The sequence below is a fragment of the Sceloporus occidentalis genome, unplaced genomic scaffold (assembly GCF_023333645.1).
Source record: "Sceloporus occidentalis isolate IW3139 unplaced genomic scaffold, rSceOcc1.0.p SCAF_5, whole genome shotgun sequence".
NCBI classification, from domain to species: Eukaryota; Metazoa; Chordata; class Lepidosauria; order Squamata; family Phrynosomatidae; genus Sceloporus; species Sceloporus occidentalis.
The window spans coordinates 140889281-140915319 of NW_028316985.1; the positions used below are offsets into that span (position 1 = coordinate 140889281).

General features: G+C 38.3%; 1 protein-coding gene across 8 annotated transcripts in view; it reads right to left on the reverse strand.

Moving 5' to 3' along the window:
* Positions 1–26039, reverse strand: part of ARFIP1 (ARF interacting protein 1) — a 62665-nt gene that overhangs the window by 30527 nt on the left and 6099 nt on the right. For 4 of the 8 annotated variants that reach the window (XM_089525671.1, XM_089525676.1, XM_089525669.1 and 1 more), the window contains exons 2-3: positions 12480–12559; positions 6949–7050 (exon numbers count right to left, since the gene is read on the reverse strand). In XM_089525671.1, the coding sequence (XP_089381797.1) occupies positions 6949–7050; positions 12480–12557 (180 nt within the window). In that variant the 5' untranslated portion in view covers positions 12558–12559. Of the gene's footprint in view, positions 1–6948; positions 7051–12479; positions 12560–14620; positions 14681–23728; positions 23767–26039 lie in introns of those variants that run through there. The other 4 variants (XM_089525674.1, XM_089525673.1, XM_089525670.1 and 1 more) reach the window with 3 other exon arrangements.

Sequence of the window (26039 nt, forward strand, 5' to 3'; positions counted from 1 at the left end):
TCTTCGCTCCCTACATTTTCCTATTTCCAATTCAAGTTTGCAGCACCACTTACTTCTAACAGTTCTTCCATACAATTAAACAATAATTCCTAGTTTCCCGAAGGTGGAATCAAGCGAAGTTTGGAGACAAGGCCAAGCACAACCAAAAAGGATCAGAAGTAGAGAATTACTAAGTGAGGTAAGAGAAGGAAGGCATGAGCCTTAGGGCCCTCTAGGCTTGTTTATATATACAATACCAAATAGTTGTTTAGTACTAAATTTGAATAGGCCCTAAGGGTCAATCCAGATCATCACACCAAACCACTGCTAATTAAATGAAACTATACATTAGTACAATGACTTCTTGAAACAACAATATGGCTTGCAATTGACTTACAAGCCATAATAGAAAGCTAGCTTGAAATGGTTATGCCAAACCATGGCTTAGTAAAGGGGAAATTTAGAGCATCATCATCTCTACAACAGGACTGACTGTAGTTTAACAAGCTCAAATAACAGCTTGGCATATTTGCATTTCTGATGCATATATCTTTCTTAGAAATGCTTCTCTCACTAAGATTATGGATACCACACCAAACCAAAACAAGAGTTTATAATTCAATATAATAGTAGCATGCATTGTATTAAACCAACAGAGCTGACATCAAGGGCACGCTTCATCCTACTATATTCAACTTTAAAAAAATAAAACAGTATACATGGGACCCTTCCCACCCATGGGCATTTGGTTCCAGGGGCCCCTGCAGATAAGGAAAAAACATGAACGGTCGTACCCCATATTATTCAACAGGCAGTGACACGTGCACATCCGTGTCAATTAAATAATCATTAAATAATATAGGCATAGAGCTCTGCAGGCAGTTAAATCCACAGATCACTAGCTTACAGAAAAGAGGAAAACTATAAAGACAGTATTTTTCCCAATTGCTCAGCAAATAGTAACCTGTTTCTGTCATGAAACATTTTGGCTCTTTGAAAAGAAACTGATGATGTTAAGAGAACCAGTCATGTCCTGCCTCTTTTCCAACTACTGCATATACTGACTGAAGAAGTGGTAAGATTTCTAAATTTATGAATTTTTGCCCTAACTAGTAAGGTGGGCACTGACCTCCTTTTTTGTTATTTCAACAGACATCAAGAACTGGTGCTTGTTTCAGCCAATACATAACATATGTGTGATGCAGTGAAGGCTGATTTATGATGTCCTCCACAGTAGGAAATCACCTTAGACAAGTTTGCCTACTCTTCACTTTCCTGAATTTATTTGCCCTTTCCACAAATGTTCTGTAAGGCTGCTTTCTATTGGATATCTGCACATCCACCCACTCCTCACATTCACTCTCATCCCCGTTCCACACCCAAATTCTGGCAGTTCTGGAACATTTTTTTGTTATGCATTAAGTGCCAAAGTTTTGTAGCAATGAACAATCACCAGGGATTAAAACTTTAATCTCTAATCAAGAGAGTCAGTTTTTATTGAGAAGGGCTGTCAGCTTTAGTTTCAAAACCACAATGTTAATGACCATAATAGGCACAAAAGCATGACAGAGTCTACCTACAAGTTAATTTAGCACTCAACTCAATGTTTTTAACTATTACACTGAATTTTAACTTTGTATTGAAATGTTTTTATAAATTTTGTAAGCCGCCCTGATCATATCCTTGGAAGGGCGGGGTAGAAATAAAATTTATTATTATTTATTATTATTATTAACTGTTTCAAAGGTTTGAAAAGCATGTACAGTTTCTCCAAGATTTTCTTAAGGCCTGTTTGGAATGAAACACTTGCTCTACAGAAAACTGATTTGCCTTTACACTTCCCCTTTTAAAAACAATTCATTGGCAAGTCTCTGGAGTTTACTGTTGAAAATTGCCAAAATTTAGAAACATGAAACTGAATGAACCTGCTCTCAACTACTATTGATCTTATCAGAACTCTACAGCCATTACCACATATTATTGATTTGAGTGAACAACACATTTCAAGAGAGAATATATTACTAAAAATGACACCCATTTTTAAGGGCCATACACTGTCTTTGAATATTATTTGTTATATTTGTTGGTTATAACCTATAAAGCCCTAAATGGCTTGGGCCCAGGATACCTAGAGGACCGCCTCTCCCCATATAATCCGCCCCGCACACTCAGAACATCTGGGCAGCAGCTATTGAGGGTCCCAGGGGCAAGACTGGCCTCCACATCTAGGAGGACCTTCACCACCTCGGCCCCGACGCTCTGGAATTCGCTGCCCGGAAAGCTCCGTTCGGCCACATCCCTGGCCCAGTTCAAGAAGGAACTAAAGACCTTCTTGTTCAAAATAGCATTCCTGGACACAGGCTCCAGTTAGCCTTCCCCCCTCTGACAGCAGTGGCAAACTGGCCAGAATTGGTTTTTAATGTGATTTTAATTGTAAATGTTTTATGGTATGTGCTATGTGTTATGTTTTCTATATTGCTGTACACCGCCCTGATTGCAAGAAGGGCGGTATAAAAATAAAACTTTTATTTATTTATTTATTATATATTTAAGTCCCATCTTTCATCCAAGTAGCTCTAAATCGTGCAGCAGTGCTTATTTCTTGCTGCAGCATCATATTGTATTTCTCCATCCTTGCCAGCCAACAATGTAATACAGATAATATGAGAAAGTGGGCTTGGCAATACAATGGATGAAAGTACATTGATATATAATACTGCATGTTAGACCCAGCATGTTGGTTTGTGTGTCAGACTAGAATTCTAAGAGACCTGGGTTTGAATCCCCGATGGCCATGGAAATCCCACACACTCTCAGACCTCAATTCAACATCCCTTCACCGTATTGTAAAGATATGCATATGGACCCTATGCTATACTGAACCATATCCCTCCTCCCTACTTACTCTGAAGTCCTGAAGCTACTCACACAGATGTTTTACACTTCAACATGAGCAAGCAGTATTGGAAAAGGTCTGGCTACTCCACTCCATTTACCAATCAGAGATCTATCATTGGATCCCTAACCAAGTCACTGGGTACTGAACAGGGTCTTTATATTATCCTCTAGAAAGTTATGGAAGTAGACTTCATGATACTGTACTTTAGGGGGAGAACACACCACTCTGGTCTTTTTCTTGCCTCAAGAAAACAGGGTTAGAAGAAAGTTAGCAGTTCAGAAAGTGTGTTCATGCAGCAAAACCAGTACATGGCACACACTGCAGTACATACTTCATTCTCTCTGCGTCACCAAGTACCTGTAGGAAATAGTCTGCATGAGGTGATTCTTACACATTTGCAACAACATATAGAGGATGGTGACAAGCAAAAGCAATTTTCTCATGATACGTCTTAAGAGAGCAGACAAGCTCTGGATTCCAGAGATCAAACAGAAACTTTTGTTTGTGGTTATTTTGTTAAATATATGCAATTTCCCTAGATTCCCTTTTTTTGTGTGTGTGTGAAAACAGTTAATTTAGGAAATGTTATGGATCCACGTGCTATTCCAAGAATACATTATTTAAATTACAAAAGCTAAATTCCCAACACTATTCATACTGCACAAAGAAGTAAGTTTGTGTAGCAGTAGTGTGGAATAGTGGACTAAGACACTATGAGGTAGAGGTAAAGGTTTCTCCTTTGACATGATTGTCTAGTCATGTCCAACTGTAGAGGGTGGTGCTCATCTCCATTACTAAGCCGAGGAAGCCAGTGTTGTCAGGCAACCTCCATGGTCATGTGGCCTGCATGACTGCATGGAATGTTGTTATCTTGCCACAGAAGTGGCACCTATGTATCTACTTGCACTTTTACATGTTTTCGGACTGCTAGGTTGGCAGAAACTGGAACTAGTGATGGGAGTGCAACCCATCACGGCACTTGGGTCTCGAACTGCCGATCTTGTGGTTGTCAGAGTTGGCATCTTAATGGCTAAGCCACTACATCCCTTACACTGGGAGACCAGGGTTCAAATTCCTGCTCATCCATGGAAACCTACTGGCTAACCTTGGGCAAGTCACACTCTCTCAGCTTCAGAGGAAAGCAAAGGCAAACTCCCTTTGAACATATTTTGCCAAGAAAACCCTGTGATAGTGTCATCTTATGATCACCATAAGTCAACAACAACAGTAAAGTGATTCAGTCTGCTGGATTTCCTTTACTAAGCAGAAGTAAGGAGGAACCTTCCAGTCAGCCACCCAATTTAATGCTTCTACCAGTAATGACATTAGAAATGCCACATACCTTTCTGCATCTGAATTATTACAATTAATGTGATAGCTATTGAGTAATGCTGAACAGACATGCATAACAACAAGCCTACTAGCTTCCAATTTGATAATCAAATAAGGAATAAGATAAAGATGATCAAAAGCATTAGAAGAACACATTATTAAACCTTTCAGTATCTTAGATTTTCAAGTGTGCTATCTGAATAGTTGTATAATCTTCATCATATCAGTCTTGAACAGCTACTTGATGTTTTAATACAAGCTTTCTGCACCCTGTCCCCAAATGTTTGAGGAGCTCAGTTACTACTTTTGCTATTCAAATAACTCAGCAACAGTGAAGAGTGGCATGTAGGAAATCCTTCAGAAACAAACCTAATGAAGTGCATGCTCCACCTGCTAGGCCTCTGGGCATAACTTCTAGCAAGAGAAGAAGATGGGCCTCAAACATATGTATGGGTAACAAAGACTGAAGTTCCTATTTCCCTTGTATAACCATCATTTTGATATAATTAATAGCTGAGACCAGGAATTTGGTTTTGCTTTAAACATTAGGGAATGGACCAACACAGCTCAACCCATTCAGCAGTGTCCCCACCCTTCGGTACAACATTTTCAGCAAACTGGAGAGACAACTGTAGGGTAAAGGGAAGCAGAAAATCTTACTTCTTGTCAGCTCAGTTACACATGTTTAAATCTAGATACGATCGATTATTTAGTTTATTCATCAATTCATTAAAATATCAAAATACTATCATTATCATATATTCCAGTGTCACCCAACACAAACGGAATTTGCAGAAGTAATTAATGCTATTGATTAAGCTACCTTCCTTTTTGTAATTTCAGCAGAACACTTAGCAGGTGGGAAAGCACAAAAGCTTGCACAACTATTTTTGCACTTGACATGGTGACCCAGCAAAATTTCAGCCTATATGTTTCCATGTTTTAAATATCTATGATTGCCTGCAAGAACATTTACTACATGTGGTAAAGGGGAATTATTTCCTTAAATACAACAGTATTTTTTGCATCATCAGTCCCACAAGTCAGAATGTGAATGACTTTAGAAAGAGTTGGTGATGTGGTGCAGGGTCAATTCATTATGATACAAATCTCCCGTGATTATAGTAGTAAATTAGATCAATCTATTATCAATACCCAATCCATAATTTATAATAAATGGTGCTGGCTATCACTTCTCTAAGTATGACAAACTCAGAAGATCATTTTTGCTCATCCCATAAAGTTATACAGATTACAGTAGATATCACACTTGAATATTTGACCAGATTAACAACTAACAGTAGCACCCAGCATTACTTAAGAGAATCATTAAAACTCAGCATTTACAGGTAGTATGGTAACAAATGGACGGCATGAATTAGAACTGGAACAAAGTATGTGTCTATATGGGGATGGAGGCACAATCAAGTACTAATTTTCAGAGGGCAAGGTGTTCAAAATTACACAAGAAAATAATGCAAGGTTTCCCAGCTTATTTCCTTTAGCTAAAGTGTTTGCCATGAATTCAAGGAGAGTCAATCAACAACCAGATGGGAATTATGCTACATCACAAGACTTTTTCCTGGGGCCTTCTGTGGAAAATAAGATGGTTACATCGCATCATTCTCAGTAAAATTTTCTGTAAACATCTTAACAACATGGGACTGATTGTTACAGCTCCTCTACTGCCTGAAGTGGTGGCAATACATTTTATGGTAGAAGAAAAAAATCAGAAAACTCCCTGTTACCTTCTCTCATAATATTAAAACCTTAAGTTTTGGAAGCAGGCTTTGCACTTTCTCTAAAAAATAAAATAAAATAAAAAGAGGAGGCCAAATAATACTTATAAGCCTGGAGTTACATTTTTACAACCTGAAAACATATATTCACCCAGACCTTGCCTATATTTTTGCAGGTGAGAGAAACAGAACTTTGGGTTTACCCTTTGTGCTAGAGCACACTCTAGTGGACATTGTTGTTATTTTACCATTCTATTAACATAGTTACATTTTACAATTGTAATCTCTATCTAAAATACATATTCAACTGAGACACTTCAATGGCAATAGCAACATTTAATTACATGTGTAGCCAATATTTAATGAATCTTTGAAGGCTAAAAACAGAAACTAGATTAAAAAAGAAACTGCATTGAGTTATTTAAGTTTTTAGATTCTAGGTAATGCTAATTCAGTCCATATTTTTCTGCAAGATTTATTAATAACTCTGGATATTTAGATTTTCTTATTCCCTTATTAATCAGAATATATTACATTTTAAAGAAATAAAGAAAACAAACAAACAAAAAAGAACCTAAATGGCAAATAATTGCAATCTTATAGCCTTCCAGCTTCCCAATATGCATTTTAGTTTTAAAATTTTTGTTGCTTTTATTAAATTATTAAGATGTTTATTTATTACCAGTAACCATGTTTTTCCAAGCAGAAGGAGGTTTGACTGTTAAATATATAATTGCTGAAGCATTAATCCAAATGGACTATCAACTGGCAATTTAGGGGATTTAATTAGTAGTAATATTCTAAAGGCAACAGATCGTGTCTAATCTTGGAAGCTAAACATGGTCAGCCTTGATTATTATTTGGATGAGAGACAGGTAAGGAAGGAATTGGCAAACCACCTCTGAGTATTCCCTGCCTTAAAAACCCCTATGAAATTCAGGGAGTCACCACAGGTTGATAGGCATCTTCAAGACAAACACACACACATACAATTCATACCCTATTAAAGTTGTGCTCCTGTGTATCCTCAAGTTCTCCATTGCTCGTCACAGAGATCTCTGCTGCTGAATTTTTTGGAGATTCCTGCGCCATTGAGCACTCCTACAATATGAAAAGAGATGTTAATGTTCTCCAAATGTTATTAATATGTAGCTTTTGGAGAAAGTTTGAGGAAAAGATCCCAAGACCTCTGATGAGCATATGTTTATACCCCCACATAACAATTTCATGAAACACAGTTTATTCATTTATTGATTCCTCCAGCACCCCATGTTGTATATACCCTTCATCTGATTTATCAAGGCCCATCTTCCAATGCTGTTCAGCAACTGAAGCCTCCTTGAAGTTAATAGACTGCAACTCAAACCATCCCTCACCCTCACCACTGGCTATACTATCCACAACCAACAGGATCACAGGTCAGCAACATCTGGAAGGCCACAGTTGTTCACCCTCACTGTAAATGGTTAAAGTAATTTCTAACCTATATAATAACCTGGGCCTCGTAGTTACTGTACAAAGGGCAGTCTTGGCAGTTAACTTTACTGGACAAAAATATTCCTGGGTTACAAATGATCACTTCTGTAAACGAGAGATAATCTCAGAAGAATGTAAGGTTAACACACCAGATACAACCCATCTGATACTGATTGTACAGCCTCAATAATTAATGCCTGGAAGGCAGATAAGTGCATCCACTCAAGCAAATAATTGATTGTCACAATGCCAGGTGGAAATATGATTTGTCCCAATTCTCCTTAGACGCATACACAGAGCCAAAAAACATCCACTTCTTTTCTTTTACTGCCAATGCTTTTCTCATACACACCTTAAGGGTCTTGTAGTATGTCTGATACTGTTGCTTAATCTGAACAGATGTAAATTTTTGATATTGTACTTCAAACAGATTAATTATTGGTTTATTGACAAATCATTTCCTCTGTCACTTAACACCTGCTGATTGTGTGAGTCAGACTCAAGTAAGTATGGTGTCGGTTTTTACAGGTTACAGAACACAGGTCAAACCCCTAATCACATAGCTTTAAACTAATATAAAAGTAATACATCATTACAGTACTATCTTGACTTATTTTATTGTTATTATATCTATATATCACCTTTCTACCCGAGTGGCCCAAGGTGGATTCCAAACAGAATGAGTTAAAATCCTTATCAGTAAAATTTTTCATTAAAAATCCCATCATTAAATAATATAAAATAATTTTAAAACCAATCAAAAGTTAAAAAACAAAACACGCATCCCAATAAGAACCTTCTCTGCTGCTTACACAAAAAACAAATTTTGCTTAAACAAAAAAGTGAAAGGAAAGCCTCCCATAGTAGTGAGTTCCAAAGGGTGGGAGCAGCCACTGAGAAGGCTCTCTCTCATTATCTACACAAAATTTGCATGTCGCATGCATCACTGCAGATCCCTCTGCCTTCTTGATTTTATTGGTTTAAGGGAGAACCTAAAGAACAATCCTTCCTGGCAGAAGGAAACTTTCCTGCTCCCCACTTCCTACCATTGCTCTCCCTTCTCAATGCTATACAGGGAGCTAGGCAGCCATTTTGAATGAGGTGGGCTGTGTTGTGGGTGTGAGGAAGATGAGGCTGTGATGTTGGGTGTATGCGTGAGGAGGAAGAGTGTGTCCAAAAGAGGGTGACCAAAATGGTGACGGGTCTGGAAACCATGCCTTATGAGGAGAGACTTAGAGAGCTGGGTGTGTTTAGCTTGGAGAGGAAATGGTTAAGAGGTGATATGATAGCCCTGTGTAGGTATTTGAAGGGGTGTCCTATTGAGGATGCAGCAAGCTTGTTTTCTGCTGCTCTGGAGAATAGGACACAGAACAATGGATGCAAGTTACAGGAAAAGAGAGTCCACTAAACATTAGGAGGAACTTCTTGATACTAAGAGCTGTTTGACAATGGAAAACGTTCCCTCAGAGTGTGGTGGAGTCTCCTTCTCTGGGTTTTTTTAAAAAGAGGCTCCATGGCTATCTGTTGGGGATGCTTTTAGTGTGAATTTCTGCATGGCAGGGAGTTGGACTGGATGGCCCTTGGGGTCTCTCCCAACTCTATGATGCTATGATTATACGATTCTCAGTGGCTAGAAAAAACAGTTGCCAGCAGGACTTCCATTCTTGGCAACTACTTTTGCCTGATTTATGGACACATCATCTCTCCTTTAGCCCCCTGTGCCACAGCTCATCCTTTTCAAAAGGACCCCCTGTGCAGCATTTTTGCTATAATGGAAAGCAGAGTACAAGGAAGCCTACTATATGCTACAAAAGCAAATATTTTCTACCCTGTTTTGTTGGTATTGTATTAAATATAAACATGTATTTGCCTAAAAATAGAGCACACTTACAAAAGCGGGATGTATCCTAGCTGACCAAATCCATTGTAGGTGTTTGCCAATCCTGTCAAGTAAAAAGGAAGGGGGTGCTTTCTACTAGAAGATAAATCTATTTGGTTTGAACAGCTAGTATGGCAAGCTATAAATCTGGAATAAGTACTTGCTCTAACAAGCCAGTTATGGCATGGTTGCACTTACTTAACATCTGTTCACAAACATTTCAGTGCTGTTTAGTTAATCTAGTATTTATGAAAGCACTTAACTTTCACCCCCCCCCTCCCCCCCAATGTAAAAAATTTAAATTCTCCTGAACTTTACCAACAACTTAATCTGGGATTTTTTCGGGGGGGGGGGGGGGGAGAGATCTTTGCTTTTTGCGTAGCTCACATTAATAGTAAATATTAATACAACATTTTAAAGGAATTTCTGGGCAGCTCCTTACTCAGGTTTTAAGGCAGTCCACAAAGATAAAACCAAAATTAACAATATAACACAATAAATCTTATGATATAAAATCAAGAGAGATGGAACTCTTCAATCATCTGAAAACTTGAAAACTTACATTATGTTGGTGATACAGTGCCCTCAAGTGGCAACACTTATGTTTTGTGAGCATTTTCAGTTTAATGTAATTGGCATAAATACCCCAAAACCACCAGATCCAATCTGATCTTGGAAGCTAAGCAGGGTCAGCCCTGTTTAGTACTTGGATGGGAGACCACCAATTAATAACCGGTGCTATAGGATATATTTCAGAGGAAGGAAATGGAAAACCACATCTGAGTATTTCTGTCCTAAGAAAACTGTATGAATTAATGGGGTCACCAAAAGTCAACAGATGACTTAAGCAGCATACACAAACAATTTTCATTTTGCTTCTCCTAGATATTCTTTAACTATATATTCTCAGCTTCCAGTGGAATATTAACACAGACAAATCCCACATGGGTAAATCTGAATCTGTGCTGGAATTAAGGAACATGAATAAGGAGGCTTCATTAATATATAATTACCAGGAAACGTGTACAGATTGAGTCTCCTTTTTCCAAAATGTTTGGGACCAGAAGTATTTGGATTTCTGTTTTGTTTTGTTGTTGTTGTTGTTTCAGATGTTGGAACACCAGTTTTGGACATGGGGCCCAAGTCAAAACACAAAATTCATTTATGTTTTATATGCATCTTATATACATAGCCAGAAGGTAATTTTAAACAACATCTTTAATAATTTTGTGAGTGAAACAAAGTTTTTGTACACTGAACCAACACAAAGCAAAGATGTCACTATCCCAGATATTTTGGATTTCAGAATTCCAGATAAGGAAGATTCAACCTGTATTCATATTTCAACTCTGACATACCTTTGTATCATACTTGCAAAATAATGATAAAGACAAGTTTAATCCACAGATCATTACTGATGATGTACTTTAAAAAAGAAAAGAAAACTACATGCCTTATCTATGCAGAATTTAGTGTTGTGTTTATATACTTCTACTAAAGGAATAGAAATTTATTGTAATTTTTCACACAGCCAGCATCTCTGACACTGCTAATTCACTTTATCCAAGACAATATGACAGAAGACCACAACAGAAGAATAAGAAGCCACAGGAGAATACCAGTTCTACCTTAATAATACATTATTATTTTCAGGGATGAAAGAACATTTCAGCAAGTTAGATGAAACAAAGAAATACCAAAATGGCATTAACCCACACTATAAACAAACAATTGGCAGTTACATTATCAAGTATGCCTTCTATATTTTTTTTTTGTTTAAGATCAGATGTAAACTTCACTGCCACAGTATTCTATTTACTTATTTATTTCATTTATATGAAATTCTCCCGTATGGGACCCAAGGTGGCTCACAGATATCTGTAAACATTACCATATACACTACATAAAATATCTCAAAGAGCCAAACTAAAATCAGAAATAATTAGTTCTACAAATTTCTTATACAAACCCTACTTAAGAACAGAAGATACTTTCATTCGCTTGAGACTCCAGTTTTGTGAGTCACAATTCAATCAAAGAAAACCATAGCTGAAACTGAAAGAGACTAACATGCTGAACTAGTATAGCATTTCACCTCCCATTGTTTTTAGCTCAAACAAAATATTAACACCCAAGATTTATTCCGCTATGAATGTTTACTCCAGAACAAGTTCCAGCAAGATGTGCTTCTGAATAAACAGGCAAAAAACTAGACTTCAATTACAATATCTGAACCAATACATTTCACAAAAGGAAAATTAACTTTCACCCACTCTGTAAGGTTTAAGAGTAAATTCACAAAGTAAGGTTTCTTAATTTGTTCTCCCTTCTCTCACAGCAACTGCTTAAACCTTATCAAGTATAGAACAGTGAGTATTAGCTTTCCTCCTACCTCAAAACAGCAGACTGTGCCTGGTTTCTGGTAAAAAACCCCAGAAGCAATACATTTATTCTCATACAGTGGTCATATTTAACCACCAATTCCACATAAGAAAGCCAGTCATTGCTTGCATTTACACAAAATATTAAACCATGGTTTAGCTAACATTATAAATATAAGTCTGTGCATGCCCAGGGCTTGCACACACAAACCTCCATTGCCACAGCTATGAGGAATTAATTTTTTAAAGAACAATGGCTTAGTATAACAACTTTTAAAAACCTTTTTGAAGTTCTAAACATCACCAGGGGTGCTTCAAGGGTTGCAAAATTCTGTGTAGAATTTGCATGCATCCCATAGGCTATAGTTTATCCACCCCAGCCTTAAACATATGTCCAAACACAGAAAAAATGGGGTTAGTCTTAACTATATTTTATGAAAGATAACTTTGGTAAAGCTGTGCATCCTGGAGCAACCTTTCCCAACCTGATACTGAGAAGCTATTGAAGTGCAATTCCTATCATGCCCAGTCAGTATGTCTATTGGATTGATTTGAATTTGGAATGAAAACGGGTAACACTTTCCACTCAAAACTACAGCCCACAATAATCATTAATGATTCATCAATGCCAATTAATCATCAATGTCAATATTTTTTTTAAATGATTCAGTGCCTTCCCTTTTATATGTAAAGATTTAGAACAGAAATTGCCTGAAAATGTTTTTTCCAGTCTGAGCCTGTCACTGGATTGGTTGATTTTCAAATAGCCACAACCACATCTATCACCCAATCACCTCAGAGTCAGACTGGACTTCTTCGGGAGCCTGATGAGGTCCATCAACAGTTGTGGAATTCTCGCTGTGTTCTGACATACCTGGAAATGAAACAAGTTGAGCATGCATTAAAATTATCCCAACTAAATAATTTGTTTTAAAGACAAACAATTTGTTTTAAGATTTCTTCAAAATCTTGAAAACCTTTGCCAAACTGACATACACGGAGACAGATAGACAGACACACACATTACAATGTCCGTCAATCAGAAGATGCAACTTCAAAATATGTTACCACGTACAGTTCTTTCACATCAGCACAAACTGAAGAAGGAAACAGTCACCTGCTGTAGCACTTTCAAACACATAAACATTCTTCAGCTATGGAAACCCACTGGATGACCTAGGGAGAGTCAAAAACTCTCAGCCCCAGAAAACTTTGTGATAAGTTCAACTAAGGGTTGCCATAAATGGGAAACAACTTGAAGGCACACAACAACCACAACAAAGTAGTTAAATTAATTATTTAAAATTAGCTACTAAAAACAAAACTACAAGTTCTACTTCTACTATTTCTAATCAACAACCGCAGACAAATGGAAGCACCACAAAGTCAAAATACTCTATACCAGCAGCTGAAATAATTTAAGTACAAACCAGAGATTGAGTATCTTTTATCCAAAGTGCTTGGGAGCAGAAGTGTTTCAGATCTTGGATTTTTTTTATTTTTATTGGACTTTGGAATACCTGTATTTGCATATATGTACATAATGAGATATCTTAGAGATGGGATCAAGCGTAAACACAAAATTTGTTTCTTTCATATACATCTTATACTCATAACCAAAAAGATAATTTTATACAATATTTAAAAATATTTTGTGCATTAAACAAGGTTTGTATACAGTGAAAAAGCAAAGGTGTCATTATCTCAGACACCCATGAAAAAAGTTTTGGTTTTGGAGTATATCTTATTTTTGAATTCCAGAAAAGGCTGACTCAACCTGTATGATATTTTAGGCGGAGTACTAACTGCCCAAAAAGGGCGGTTTACCCATGCCTTGTTTTGCTGCGCGAGGAAGCTGCAGCGGACAAACCGTGTGGCTTCCTCGCGCAGCAAAGAGAACCCACAAAAAGCAGGTTCTTTTTGTGGCACCATAATGACACCGCAGTGCGCCAATAGTGCACTTGTGATGTCATTATAGCGCCACGACATGCGGATGCTAAGTGTCCGTTGCGTCAAAATGGCTCCGCACATCTGTGCAGGGTGCCGCCATTTTGACACCCTCATCACGTGCGAGGGGCATCTGAAAGCGTCGCCCCTCGCACGTGACGAGGGTGCCCTATCGCGCCGTCCGACCCGCACTTTAGATATTTAAATTTTCAGACTTACCATATGACTGATACTTCATTTCATTTTTACAAGTACAGTCAGACCTCCATATCTCCAAGGCATCCATCCCGGAACCGCCCATAGATACCCAAATCTGTGCATGCTCAACTCTCATTTTTCTTACTGGTGGCACAGCGTGTGCACACCTGTTAGCACAGCCACTACTATTAAGAAAAACAGATGCTTACCATCCGCAAATTGTTAAATCTGTGGGTAGCAATTCCACTGATATGAACACAGGCTGTACTGTCTAATATAAATGTTTCTTCTATTAAAATATATGCTGCCAATTTAACTCCACTTAGTGCAGTCAGCTGTACAAACTGGCGAAGAAAGAAATACATTATTCCCAACATTATGGTAATTTCTGACACCAAGAAATGCTATTTTACACACTCTTAACACCTCCAAAACATGAGTAGTTCCCTGCCATAACTTTGAAAGCAAAACAAGACTACCAAAAAAATTATCACAAGTAGTGAAGTAGTGTATACCCATGTTAGTACACTGAATATTCCTGCATCACCCCTTATGAAACTCTGATATCAAACTCTATATAAGAAGAGATGGCAACCATGGAAGGGTGCCCCAGTGAAATGAAATAGTCTGCTTACACAAAGACATTGGCCCTAGGGAATGTAAGCAGAAAAATGCATCATTTGAAATTGATTTTTTATTTTATTATTAGGGGAGTGTAGTGATGGGGAAAATGTGCCTGACAGTTCCAAAGGGGTGGAAATCAAAGGATATTAGCATCCAGAGGTAATACCTTTGATTTAAGATGTTGCATCTCTTGTCTGGTTTCACACCTTTCTGACTATTCTTTCCCCTGGAAAACATAAGTAAAATTCTTGAGAATAAACTTTTACTCTACATAAATGATCATTTCTGCCATTCCAATTTCACAGTTGAAATCAGGCACACACACTGTTGGATTTCTGCTAGACATCTCAGTATCGCTGAGGCAACTTGCATCCCAGGTAGTGATCTGAGTCCAATCCACTCTCCAGCTATTCCCCAACTGGAGCCTGGCCTCTGAAACTGGTAATGTATAGCTTATCCCTCTGAATTGCCATCCAGCTCCCACCTTTCACATCATTAGTTCGTGCATGTGTGTGTATGTTGCTGTGTGAAATCTTTTTACTGTATAAGTAAAACTACATTTGGTTCTACTGGTTTGGAACCAATATACATAGGCTGAGGGTCGTGGCTTTTAATGCTGCCCAAAAGCCCTCTCGTTGCTCCTTATTGGGCTAAATAAATTTCCCTATTAAAATCAATTTTAGTGCAATTTGGTAACATCCAGGAGAACATCTTAGATACATAGAAGACTATTTGGTAGTAAATTAAAAGAAACAGAATATCTCAAAGTTGTTCCAAGGGGGTGTGCTCTTTTGAATATATGGCAGAGAACAATTGAGGCAGAGAAAGAAAATAAAAAAGAGAAAGGGAAATCTGCCCACTTGAGCTCTTGAGTATTTACAATATCCTAAAATTAGTATTCATTAGAAGGATTAAAGCCAAGGAAATGTTTGCTGTAAGGTTTTAAAAAGCCCTCTTTTCTATGCTATAGAGAGAAGTTTCAGGATGAGAAAAAGACATTACCGTATATACTTGTGTACAAGTCGACTTCATGTGTAAGTCAAGGGAAGGTTTCAGGGTCAAAATTATAGATTTTGATAAGACTTGTGGATAAGTCAAGGGTAAAACTTAGGGGGCTTCTGCACCTCCTTCTCCTTCTCTGGACCTCTCCCGACCACCCAACACCCATTCCCAGGTGATGAAGGAGAGGTTTTAACATCAGATTGAAAAGGGAAGCAAGTGGAGTTAAAAGGGGGTTTATTTGATGAAAAGAGAGGGCTTGCAAATCGGATTAGGAAGGGAAGGAAGTGGTGTTAAATGAAGTGTTTATTCCATGGAAAGAGAAGCCTTGCAGATGGGACTGGGAAAGGAAGCAAGTGGTGTTAAATGGGAGTTTCTTCCATCGAAAGAGAAGCCTTGCTGATCGGACTGAGAAAGAGGAGAGAGAGAGAGAGAGAGAGAAACATGTCCCCCAGGGGAATCAGGCTTGCTTGTTTCAGGACTTTTCTAAGTAGTATTAGTGTATTGACCCATATATAAGTTGACCCAGGATTTTAGGGTCACTTTTAAGCCATAAATTTCTCAACTTATAGTTGAGTATATATGGTATTCCTTTCTGCTCGCTTTCTCCAGTAACCTTCTAACCAATCCCCAATTGTCCTATCTAATTTCAAGTACTTTAACCTGTATTGTTGGCCCTGTTTCTAGTGTAATTTTGTAGTACTTTGCTATCAACTAAAATGCACCATTTTTTCATAAAGCAGTACAGTAACATAAACAAAACAGTACAAGGATGGTGAATTTTGTTTCTAGCAACTTTTACGACTTCCTCATGACACTTGGGATCATTTATTTAAACTTGCAAGTTCAAATTATCTGAACAATACCTTAATGTCAGTCAAGCCTTTATTAGAGTTAACAATAAGGCAAAACAGCAATACAACAACAACAAAACCAAACAAAACACCACAACAGTTATAAACATCTTAAACACTCCTTCTTCGAAAATATGCACAAACCATATTAAAGTAAAACAGTGTGTAAGGGGTATAATTAAGTGCAAATAAATACATTTTAAAAACAGCTTAGTAAAATGTGTTTAAAATTCATTACAAAACAGATACTATTAAAACAGATAAAATATTTTACCTAAATATCTTGTAAAATTTTAAAACTACTTGTTTAAACTCAAAGGAATTTGCATCAATTCAAGAACTGTGCTGTTCAGACCAACAAAATTCAGACTGGACACTGATTTAGCTCAACCTGATTCAGATGTCTTACATCTGACTTTGCATCTAAATCTGTTTGGATTTAAATTTGTTTGGAAATCCAAGGTTTTGCTCCAAATACTATTATTATAAATCAGTACAGGGTTATTAATTGTTTTTTGTTTATCTGTTTATGAAACTTGCATGCCTAGTACCCTCTTATGACTGAATTATGCCCACAGAACAGCAGACAAATAAGTTTCAGGATTTGGGGCTATACAGTATTTAAATAAATTAAACTACCATGAACTTCTTTTCTCAACAGAAATGGATGAAATTCACAATTATGATGGCTATTTCTGAAGGGATAAAGTCTTCCTCCACATCTTAAATGAAGAGGAACAGGATGTTTATGCAATACAAATCTTTGCAGTTTGAAGCTTGTTTTTTTTTAAAGGGATATATTCATCACTCTACTGTTATGAAAATAAAATAAAGATTACCCTGTTTAAGAAACCTGCAGATTCCAGAAGTGTAGTTGTTCTGGTTTTAGTTGTACCAATTTTGCTGGAAAGGATGGTTCAAACTGGATGGGAGCAGTTTTCTTCCCCCCTCCCTTTTCCCCAATGTGCATGTAAGTGGCAAAAAATCCAAAGTCTGCAAAGTCAAAACCCACATCAGAATTACAGAAAGCCCATCAAGAGTTGGGTAAAAAATAACCATGGATTATACAGAGGTCAAAAGACAACCATACTTCAAACACCCCTGCCCTGTAAGACAGAACTAGCAAAAGCAATAACCTTCTCCCATAGAATTGGGACTGCAGAGCTCTTATAAAGTATTTACTATTATTACAGTAATAAAACAACATCCCTTCATTTTCCTCTCGCTCTAGTATTCTCCTTATATAGAGTTTGAGAGAAAGCAATCAGTTATGGGAAATGCACTGCCAACAGCTCAGCTCTGCATCTTCCCAAATCAAAACTGTCTGTGAAGTTGAAGGCTTTCATGGCCGGCATCCATGGATTTTTGTGGGGTTTTTGGGCTATGTGGCCATGTTCTAGAAAATTTTCTAGAACATGGCCACATAGCCTGAAAAACCCACAAAAAACATGTTAACAAGTCTTCAGAAATGCCCAGATTTTGATTCATTCTGTTTCAGAGACCCTTGTTTCAATTTGGACTTCTTGCAAATCTGCCTAAATTATGGGTCATTTCTGTTCTGGATCCAAATCTAAAGCACACTTCTATATAATACAAATCATTTTGTGCATTTAGCCCCTACCTTTTAGGATAACCACCTCAAAACTTAATTTCTCTTTTCCACAAGAGACTGAAGACCGAACAACTATTCTAGACCACTAGAAAAAGTAGAGAACCATCGGCCTTAAACTGAAATTTCTCCAAATGTATATAGAGTCATCTTGCTGTTTTCACAGAGCAAAAACAGAGTTTCACATATATTCAAGCCCCATTGGCTTGAATATAAATGTGCAGCTGTGGGAGAGAGTGTGCACACGCCTCAGGCACGCGCCCCAATAGTTCCCGCTCCATTTGTCCCTCGCACATAAGCAATGAACACAGATTCCAAAGCCACGAGAACAGAGGGAGGACTGTATACTTACATATAAGTAGATACAGTAGGCCCTTCCCTTACATGGGGGATCCTTTCCACGTATGCTCACACCCTAATGCAAACAATGGGATGCATGCACGCGGTGAATGTACCATGGGCACACACACCATTTATTTAATTGTCGTGTAGTATCAGCATAAGCTTGAAGCCACGTATAGTGTGCCCGTGTATGGCACAGACACACTGTATTTTTGTCCAACCACCTCCTTTAAGTAGAAATATGTGGAAGGTAAAGAGATTACAACTGTTCAAAACTTTCAGAATGCATTTACATTTGAACATATGAGATCTAGGATAGCTCCAAGTCTGAACACTTAGATTTCATATGCCTTCAGCACACAAAGTTAAGGATTACACAAGTAAAATATTTTAAGCTTTTAATTTTTAATTGCATTTTGTAGAGGAACAGAAACATTAATGTCAAAATTTTACAAAACATTCTAAATTATTATATTGGATCTAATAAAGAGTATTTCTGTCGCACTGTGCATGTTATCTACACAAGATAACATCCTTTACAACTGACATGATGAAACTGAATCACATGTATTACATTACACTGAGCAACATCTTGTTGCCTTGCGTTAGGAAAGAAAATGAATGCAGCTTACACTTGTTGAACTCTTGCGAAGTCACTGCCAGTCCTAATGCTACATAAACCCAATCTCTTATAAAAGAATTAACTTTGGTACATAAAAAAATTAATAATCATGTCAGTTGCAATCATTCTTCCCAGTGGATTAATAGTGGCTAAGGGCTCTCTGTTCTTAACCTCATACTGATTTCTATATGAGAAAATGTTACTCAAAATGTCAGCATTCCGAGAGGACACCCACAATTAATAATCAATAAGGGAATTCTATTACCTCAGTTAAATCACCCGAAAGGGCTTGGGCATCTCAAAGTGGTGATTAAGCATGTGTATATCAGTTCTGAGAAACAGAACTCCAGAGTGCACATTCCAAAAGTAGTTTTATTTATGATCCCAAACAAATAACCATTCACACAAAGACACACACATCTGAGAAATAACTAAATGGAAGGTGGTAGCAGATAATGACTTAAGGGGTTGTAGAGGGCAATACTGTACCAATTACAGCTGGGCAGCCCCAGTTCAAAAGAAAAGTGGCTCTGCAAGCTGTCTGGGGATTGTGGCATGGCTAGCAACGCTGAGGAGTCAACAAGATACGAACACAGTGTATGTCTGACCTCAGGCGAGACCAAATTGCTGATGCTTAAACAGGCATATTTATAACTGTCCCAAGGCAGAATTTGGGATTAAGGAGTAACTTTCAGGAGAGGAGAATGAAAAGGCAAGTTGTGAATGGCAGAACAATCAATGCAAATGTCCTTGGACAAAGTATTGCTCCCAGAGTAGGGTTGCCATAAGCCGGCTGGGGGCGGGACAATCCCGGGTTTTGACCACTAGGGGGCGTCCCTGCACGGTTTCCTCCTTGTCCCGGGTGGATGAGGTTGCCTTTGCTGGCCCTTGCAGAGCTGCACGCAGGGCTAATGAGGAGGACTTCCTCCTCCTGAGGCTGGGCTCTCCAGGCCTGAGCCTGTGAGGGCTGGCAGGGGGCGGGGCTGTTCCAGCCCCAGTCTGCCCCCATTGGCCAGCCAGACTCAGGAGGAGGAGTTCCTCCTCTGTTGGGCTGGGCTGCAGCCAGAGGGGAAAGGAAAGGGCCATTTCCTTTGCCCTTTTTTGGTGCCAGGGAGGAGGAGGATGAAGAGGAGGAGAAGGAGGAAGTACTGTATGTGTTTTTTAAACTGTATTTTTAAAGTGCATTTTAAGCTGTATTTTTTAAACTGTATTTTAAAGTGCATTTTAAAGCTGTATTTTTAAAGTGTATTTTTAAACTGTATTTTAAAGTGCATTTTAAGCTGTATTTTTAAAGTACATTTTAAGCTGTATTTTTAAACTATATTTTTAAAGTGCATTTTTAAGCTGTATTTTTAAACTGTATTTTTAAAGTGCATTTTAAGCTGTATTTTTAAGCTGTATTTTTAAAGTACATTTTAAGCTGTATTTTTAAACTATATTTTTAAAGTGCATTTTTAAGCTGTATTTTTAAACTGTATTTTTAAAGTGCATTTTAAGCTGTATTTTTTAAACTGTATTTTAAAGTGCATTTTAAAGCTGTATTTTTAAAGTGCATTTTTAAGGTGTATTTTTTAAACTGTATTTTAAAGTGCATTTTAAAGCTGTATTTTTAAAGTGCATTTTAAGCTGTATTTTTTAAACTGTATTTTTAAAGTGCATTTTTAAGCTGTATTTTTTAAACTGTATTTTTAAAGTGCATTTTAAAGTGCCTTTTCTGTGTATTTTTGATGCTTTTAATGCTAACAATTGTCCCTTGCTTCGACAAGGATAGTGTGGTGATGATGTGATTTGAGTCAGCTTCTGAAGTTGAGAGAGTGTCACCTTCCAAAGTGTGGTTTTGGTGTATTTTTTGTGCTTTTAATGCTAACAAGTCTCCCTTGTTGTGACAATGATGGTGATGATGGTGATGGTGATATTGATATCAGCAAGCCTCTCAGGCATGGCCAATGTTAGCTGCTCTGATTTTTACAAACTCATGTGCAGTGAAAAAAAATCAAAGTCCCTTGACTAAGTACACACTTCTGAGAAGTAGAGTTGGTGCAAGAAACCTGAAACGGCAAATCCACTTCTTGTGAAACCACCTTGACATGTTCAATATGCATAGCCATGTTAAACCATGCTAAGTGTTAAACTCAAGGGGTTTGATTATGGAATAAGCCTCTGAACTATGCAAGAGGCCATGTTAAGTAAAGCCACGGGAAGTGCCCAAATGTGCTGTTGTGTGTGTTTTGGAATGGAGGGGGTTGGTTTGGGCAGAAAAGGAAGTCCATTTCTGCCATCTGACTAGGAATAATGCCCAAATGTCCTCCATTTTGATCATGCCTAAGAAACATGCATTTATATTAACATTTTTAAAAAGCATCAATTTTTTCCGCATGTCCTCCATTTTTATAAAATGTGCCCTACATTTGAAAAGGTTGTCCTACATTTGCCCTACATTTGTCCCGGTTTGGAGGTCCTGACTTATGGCAACCCTATCCCAGAGGGAAGTGTACTTAAATTTCTCTTCACTTGTAAGCACCATTATGCAGATTATGATCTTGACTGATCTATCCTTAACTACATGCCATGCTGAGATTCCCACATATTCTTATATAGTAAGGTTATTTTTCCTGCCCTCAAAGCTACATGCCTGAAGAACAGTTTCAGAATTATGTTTTAAAATCAGAGTTGGAAGGGACCACAAGGGCCACCCTGGCATACAGGAACACAAAATCAAGTCACTCCCGATAGATGGCCATCCAGCCTTTGTTTAAAAATCTCCAAATAAGGAGACACTACCGCATTCCAAGGCAGTGTATTCCACTCTTGAACAGCTCTTACAGCCAGGAAATTCTTCCTAATGTTTAGGTGGAATCTCTATTCATGTAATTTGAATCTATTGCTCCATGTACTGGTCTCTGGAGTAGCAGACAACAAGCTTGTTCCATCTTCAATATGACAGTCTTTCAAAATTTTAAACATGGCTATCACGCCACCTCCTACCAATATCCCTAGAAAGCTCCTAATAGGCATGGTTTCCAACTACTAGAAACCTCTGTTTTCCTCAGACAGGAAGAAAATAGATCAGTTGCAAAAAAGCAAAGGATGCATGTACTATTTCATAAGGGGGGGAAAACTATAGCTAGTTTAAAAAAATCAAAAATACCTCAACTAATCCAAAGGTCAGAGTGTTATGAAGAGTTCTGGATTCTCCACAACACTTCATCAACCTGGATGATACACAAACCCAAGAGTAAAGTGGACAGACAAGAGCTGGCTTTATGTTGTAGCTATTAGCCACCCAAAATAGTTACCGTGGCATCTAGCCTGATGAGAAGCTCTGGAAAACCCAGAGGAGTTTGTTCACTACAGTATTCAGCAATGTTTAGTTGGGTCTAATAAATATTTTATCTGGGTACGAAGCTGGGTCAGACACATCATGTTAATTACATGTAATTTCCCCATGATCCTAATAAAAATTCCCCCAACCTGTCCATGGAAGTTTCCATCCTATGATTAACCGAGGGAGGAGGAGTTTTTTCATTGGGATCTTGAAAGAATTAGACCTGTGGTTCTCAAATGGTGGGGCAAGACTCCCAGGAGGGGCACAAGACTTGCAGGCTTTGATCCCTCCTACTCTTTCTTTTCCCAAACTTTATTTATGTGTAAAATTTACACATGCTTTGAATTCAATAATGAATTTGTTTAAATAAAATGTTCTAACTTGATGTTATGTCCTTGTAAATGTTAAAATATGGATATACTGTACATTAATGTGCAAGTGAAAATATACACATGCTAAACAAAATATTTTATTCATATACAGTTACAGTTGGCCTTCCTTATCCACTGAGTTTTTATCCAAAGATTCAAATATCTTTAGTTGCATAGAAATGGCAAGCATTTTCCAAAAATGTAGTAACTACTAGCACACTTTGTTCCTCCTAGAAGTCAGGAAGTTAAGCAACCTTACATTGCAAATTGCACATTTCACAGTGATTGTGGTTTTCCATGATTCTATGCATCTCTGACTTACCAAGATTAAGGTTCCACAAATATAGTCACTAATGGGAAACAGAAATTTAAGCTGGCAGCCAGCAAGGAAAACCAGTTTTTTCTCCATTATACAAGAATTGTATAGAAGCAATTCATCTGAAATTGATGTCAGGCTACATCTTATGGTGTAATGTAGCATCAGTATTCTCAACTGAATGCACATGTAAGTAAAGTAAGGTATTTTCTGACACAGTTTTAACCATATTGTGCACATTCAAGTAGCCACCTTCAAATCTCTATCCCACCTATAACAAGGTGGAAGCAGCCACCTCTAAATCTCTAAGCAGCCACCTCTAAATCTCTATTCCACCTATATATCTCACCTAGCAACCAAGTCATCAGTTGACACAGATCACAGTTCTTATTTTTACCATAAATTTTTACTTCCACCTTGTTATAGGTGGGATAGAGATTTAAAGGTGACTACTATGCAGGGCTATGAAACATGAGAATCTTATCTGCCAGTCCATCTTGTTCTGTATAAGGCAGGATGTATGCCCCATTACTTCCACTTTACACTATTTCTAATATCTTAAGAAACAAATATAAATACTGAAAGTACAGAGATCATGTGTCAGAGCCAGTGTTCAGCCTCACTGCCAAATTATAACCATTATGTTTCATGTATTCCTTTCTATTTTTCTTCTCACTTGATACCTCATGTGCAGCTATCAGAGACTTCTACTAACTGTTTACAGCAAAATGATTTGTCATGCAACCCAAAAGGGCAAACTATGAGTTGAACCTAGATTGTGTTTTAGTAAGTTCTATTCACACTGGAAGGAGAGATCTCTCTCAACTTTCTCTTACCTTGCATCCACTAAAAAGCTACTCTGGCGATTTGAGGGAACACAGCAGAATGAGAGACAGCTGAGAGGAGGGGGAGAGGAATCTGCAAATATCATCTCCATTGCTTTCCTCAGGGGAAGCCTCTGCTAGATCCCAGTAGCTTCTGTTCACAAAATGGATCACAGGATCATAGAGTTGGAAGAGACCACTAGGGCCTTCCAGTCAAGCTCCCTGCCATGCAGAAACTGACAATCAAAGCACCCCGACAAATGACCATCCAGCCTCTGTTTAAAAAACCTCCAAAAAAGGAGACTCAACCACTCTCCAAGGCAGCGTGTTCCACTGTCAAATAGCTCTTACTGTCATGTTTTTTTAAGGTGGAATCTCTTTTCCTGTAGTTTGAATCCATTACTCCAGGTACTATTCTCTGGAGCAGCAGAAAACAAGCTTGCTCCAACCTCAATATAACACCTCTTCAAATATTTAAACAGGGCTATCACATCATCTCTTAACCTTCTCTTCCCCAGGCTAAACATACCCAGGTCTCTAAGTCTCTCTTCATAGGGCATGGTTTCCACATCCTTCACAATACTGAATGCCCTCCTCTGAACACACCCCGGCTTGTCGACATCCTTTTTGAATTGTGCTGCCCAGAACTGGACACAGTATTCCAGGTGAAGCGTGACCAAAGCAGAATAGAGTGGCACTGTTAGTTCTCTTGATCTAGGGACTATACCTCTATTGATGCTGCTTAAAATCGCATTGGCTTTTTTAGCTGCCGCATCACACTATTGACTCATGTTCAATTTCTCATCTACTAGGACTTCTAGATCCCATGTAGCTTGTTAAGCCAGGTGTCCCCCATTCTAAATCTATGGATTTTATTTTTTCTGCCTAAGTGCAGTTCCTTACATTTCTCCCTGAAGTTCATTTTGTTAGTTTTGGCCCAGCTTTCTAATCTCTTAAGGTCATTTTGAATTTTGATCCTCTCCTCTGGGGTATTAGCTACTCCTAATTTGGTGTTATCTGCAAATTTGATAAGCATGCCCTCTAATCTTTCATTCAAGTCATTGATAAAGATGTTGAATAACATTGGGCCCAGGACATAACTCTGTGGCACCCCACTGGTCACTTCTCTCCAGAATGAAGAGGAACTATTGCTGAGCACCCTTTGAGTTCAGCTGGTCAACCAATTACTGATCCATCTAACAGTTGCACTGTCTAGCACACATTTTACTAGCTTCTTTACAAGAAAATCATAAAGGACCTTCTCAAAGACCTTACTGAAATCAAGATATGCTATAACCACAGAACTTTCTTCACGTACCTAGCTGGTAATTTTTATCAAAAAAGAGGTTACATTAGTCTGGCATGACTTGTTTCTCAGAAACCATGTTGACTTTTTGTGATTATAGCATTCCCTTCCAAATGTTTGCAGACTCTGTTTAATGAGCTGCTCTAAAATCTTTCCTGGAATTGATGTCAGGCTAACTGGGCAATACTTGTTTGGTTCCTCTTTTTTCCCTTTTTGAAGATGGGGACAACATTTGCCCTCCTCCAGGCTGGTGGTACTTCTCCTGTTCTCCAGGAGTTCTTAAAGATTATTGCCAGTGGTTCCGAGATTACTTCTGCCAGTTCTTTTAACATCCTTCTATGTTGTTCATCTGGTCTTGGAGACTTAAATTCATTAGGGGCCAAAACAGACATCTCTGAAGGGGCAGCTTGATGCTGCCCCTTTGAATGTTGGATTGGGGCTGTGGCAACCGCATGCCACAGCCCCAAATCCAGCTATTTGCTGGCTCAGAGAAGTGGCAGAAAGTTGCTCCTCTTTGAGCCGGCAAAAAACTAGTTTTTCCACCGTGGCAGTGGCCTTTCAGCACTCCTTCAATGCAGTGTATAAACGCCATGCTGCTGGAGCACTACAATGGTGCCTGCTATGTGGGTGGGCGGGCGGCATGATGCTGGCTTGGGGGCAGCTTTAGGGCATGTGTTGTCTGAACACCACATCCCCATGCCACCCTGAAGCCAACCTATTGTGCCAGTCTGCTTCACCCTTTAGATTGACCAGGTATTCCTGTACTACCTCTTTACTTATTCTGTGATGTATTTCCCCTACTACATCATCTGCTCCATGTTCCTCAGGTTGAACACCCTTTTCCTTTTGTAAGAAGACTGAGGCAAAGAAGGTGTTGAGTATTTCTGTCTTTTCTCTGTCCCGTTAGCATTTTGCCATCATCTCCACGTAATCATCTTGTCAGGCTCACAAACCACTAATCCCGTACTCCTCAGTAAAGAGTGCCCTACCACCTCCACATGCCTCTCCAAGGCTTAG